The sequence below is a fragment of the Cucumis melo genome, chromosome 3 (genome assembly GCF_025177605.1).
Source record: "Cucumis melo cultivar AY chromosome 3, USDA_Cmelo_AY_1.0, whole genome shotgun sequence".
NCBI classification, from domain to species: Eukaryota; Viridiplantae; Streptophyta; class Magnoliopsida; order Cucurbitales; family Cucurbitaceae; genus Cucumis; species Cucumis melo.
This window is the reverse complement of record NC_066859.1, coordinates 29,976,495-29,979,829: the sequence shown is the minus strand read 5'-3', so window position 1 is coordinate 29,979,829 and position 3,335 is coordinate 29,976,495. Positions and strand designations below refer to the sequence as shown.

The window sequence follows — 3,335 nt, the reverse complement described above, 5'->3', positions numbered from 1 at the left end:
TCAATGGCAGTTCGCCTATACTTTTGGTTTTCTTTGACACCCATTTTCTGGTTGTGCCCCATATTGACAGAGACTCATAATTACATTGTGCACATGAACTCGGCCGCCATGCCTAAGCCTTTTGCTAGCCGCCATAGCTGGTACTCAGCCACCATTTCCTCTGTTCTACATTCTTCTTCTTCTTCTTCTTCTTCTTCGTCTTCTTCCTCCTCTTTCCCATCCAAACTGATCCATACTTACAACCATGCCATTAGTGGTTTCTGCGCAAGTCTCACCCCATCCCAGCTTGAGGCTTTGAAAAATTCCCCTGGCTATCTCTCCTCTGTTCTTGATTCATCAGTTCATGTTGACACAACTCATTCCTCTCACTTCCTTGGTTTAAGCTCCAACCATGGTCTCTTGCCCATCTCGAAATATGGTAGTGATGTTATAATTGGGTTTGTGGATACTGGAATTTGGCCTGACAGTGAGAGCTTTAATGATGATGGGATGTCTGAGATTCCATCTAGATGGAAAGGAGAATGTGAGAGTAGTACTCATTTCAATGTCTCGTTCTGCAACAATAAGCTGATTGGAGCTAGGTTCTTTAACAAAGGACTAATTGCTCAGTTTCCGAATGCAACGATATCTATGAACTCTACACGTGACACGATCGGTCATGGAACTCATACGTCAACCACAGCAGCAGGTACGATTAAAACACTAATCAACTTAGAAACTTAAATTAAGTATATATGTTACGAAATCGATAATAAAGAAGTAATAAAATGAAAACAACGGAGATTTAAATGATTCACTAGTAGTATATGGCTATGTGATATGAAGAGATCAATTTATTATTGGAATGAATATTAGATAAATTATATAGGTTTCTCTAGCTTCAAAGGGTCTATATATAACACATTTCTTTCAATTTGGTGACGAATTTGTAAATAACGTCAATTTATATACAATATAGTCATTGAGAGCGTTAATATAACATATTCAAGACATTTCAACGAAGTCAGTACTTTAACACTCTTAAAAATGAAATAAATGCTAAACGTTACTTTAATACTGTTGAACAAGAAACAAACTTTAAAATTTAAGCTACAATTTTATGTTTAAATTGTCATTAGACTCAAAAAGTTAAATTAATTAACAGGGAGCTACGTTAAAGAGGCATCATTTTTCGGTTATGGTCGAGGAACTGCAAGAGGTGTGGCTCCAAGAGCACGAGTGGCAATATACAAGGCCATATGGGATGAAGGTAATTCTGTATCAGATGTAGTAGCTGCCATCGATCAAGCAATTTCAGACGGTGTAGATGTGATATCCTTGTCGATCGGCATTGACGGTGTTCCATTGTACAACGATCCAGTTTCTATAGCCACATTCGCTGCTGTCGAGAGAGGTATTTTTGTGGCGACATCCGCCGGAAACAATGGACCTCAACTTGGAACAGTACACAATGGAGCACCTTGGGTTCTGAATGTTGCAGCAGGCACAATGGACCGTGACTTTGGAGGTACAATTACACTTAGCAATGGAGTTTCAGTTTTGGGTTCATCTTTATTTCCTTTAAACACAACCATGGGTTTGTCCCCACTCCCCATTGTTTTCATGGGTGGATGTCAAAACTTGAAGAAACTCAACAGAATTGGATACAAGATTGTGGTATGTGAAGACAACGATGGGTATTCCTTAACTTCACAAGTCGATACTGTTCAAACTGCAAAAGTTACCTTAGGAATTTTCATTTCCAATATCTCTGATTGGGATAACTTAATCCAAACACCATTCCCTTCTATTTTCGTCAACCCATATCATGGAAACATCATAAAAGATTACATTCATAAAAGCTCTGACCCAAAAGCAGAGGTGAATTTCCACAAGACAATACTTGGGACAAAGCCAGCGCCAACTGTGGCTCGTTACAGCTCAAGAGGGCCATCACAAAGCTGCCCATTTGTATTAAAGCCCGATATTATGGCGCCCGGTGATGCCATTTTAGCTTCATGGCCTCAAAATATACCAGCCATGGATGTAAACTCAACCCCAATTTACACTAAGTTTAATGTAATTTCAGGAACTTCCATGTCTTGCCCACATGCCGCTGGGGTTGCGGCCCTTCTCAAGGGCGCACACCCTCAGTGGAGCCCCGCGGCGATTCGGTCGGCGATGATGACAACGGCCGACGTTGTAGACAACACTCAAACTTCTATCAAAGATATTGGCAACAATAACAAATTTGCTACTCCTTTAGCCATGGGGTCTGGCCATGTTAATCCCAACAAAGCCGTTGATCCGGATTTGATTTACGACGTTGGAATCCAAGACTACGTAAATGTTTTATGTGCATTAAACTACACAGAAAATCAAATCCGAATAATCACTCGATCGGACTCAAACAATTGTGAAAACCCGTCGTTGGATTTGAACTACCCTTCTTTTATCATAATTGCGAACTCTAGTGATTCGAAGACAGGAAAAAGAAAAATCTTGGGAGAATTCAAGAGGACATTGACCAAGATTGGAGAAAATAGAGCAACATATGAAGCAAAGTTGAGAGGAATGAAGGGATTCAAAGTGAGAGTGAAGCCAAGGATATTGGAATTCAAAAGAAAGAATCAAAAGTTGTGTTTTGAGCTAAAAATTGCAGGCAGTGCAGAAGAAAGCAACGTCGTTTTTGGTTATCTGAGTTGGGCGGAGGTCGGAGGTAGGCGTATCGTTCAAAGTCCAATAGTTGTTGCCGGAATGAGGGTGCAGTGAAACTAACATATATCTGCATGACATGTGATTATTTTCATATAATTCATATTGGGAAGACATTGAATTATGGAATTACTTGTGGAATTAAAAAATTAAACAGAGGGTAAGACAAAGATAAGATGAATGGAGTTTGTTAAATTTAACACACTTGTTTTTCTTTTTGCATAAATCAAGTGAAACTTTCAAGCATTAACATAGTGGTTATGGAGCAGTTAATTTGAAGACGAAGAAGAACATCTTTAGATGAGTTTTAATATCACAAGTTTTTTAAATAATCACCTGCTCTAAAGAAAATAGTAGTTTAATGATATCTTAAAAAAGAAGCAAAGAGGGGATATAGAGAGCGAGATATTAGAAAGCACAACGTTTCTAGTCCATTAATTAATTTGAGGCCAATAGTTTCAGCCCAATAAAGCTTAGCTCTCGTTTGCTAGTCTAATTGAGGCCCAATAGTTTCAGCCCATTGGTTGACCCATTTTCTCCAGACAAAAGCCCTATATTTCAGCCCATAACCATTCCTCCATCTTCACATAAAACCAAATCCGAACAACAATTTCTGAATGACAGTACGAAGTACTTTTGTT

At 38.9% G+C, this 3,335-nt stretch overlaps 1 protein-coding gene across 1 annotated transcript; it reads left to right on the top strand.

Moving 5' to 3' along the window:
* On the top strand, positions 1-2,847 carry LOC103487840 (subtilisin-like protease SBT3). Its single transcript, XM_008446338.3, has 2 exons — positions 1-688; positions 1,145-2,847. The coding sequence occupies exons 1-2, from the start codon at positions 4-6 to the stop codon at positions 2,749-2,751; spliced, it is 2,292 nt and encodes a 763-aa protein (XP_008444560.2). The 5' UTR covers positions 1-3; the 3' UTR covers positions 2,752-2,847.
* Positions 2,848-3,335: the final 488 nt, after the last annotated feature.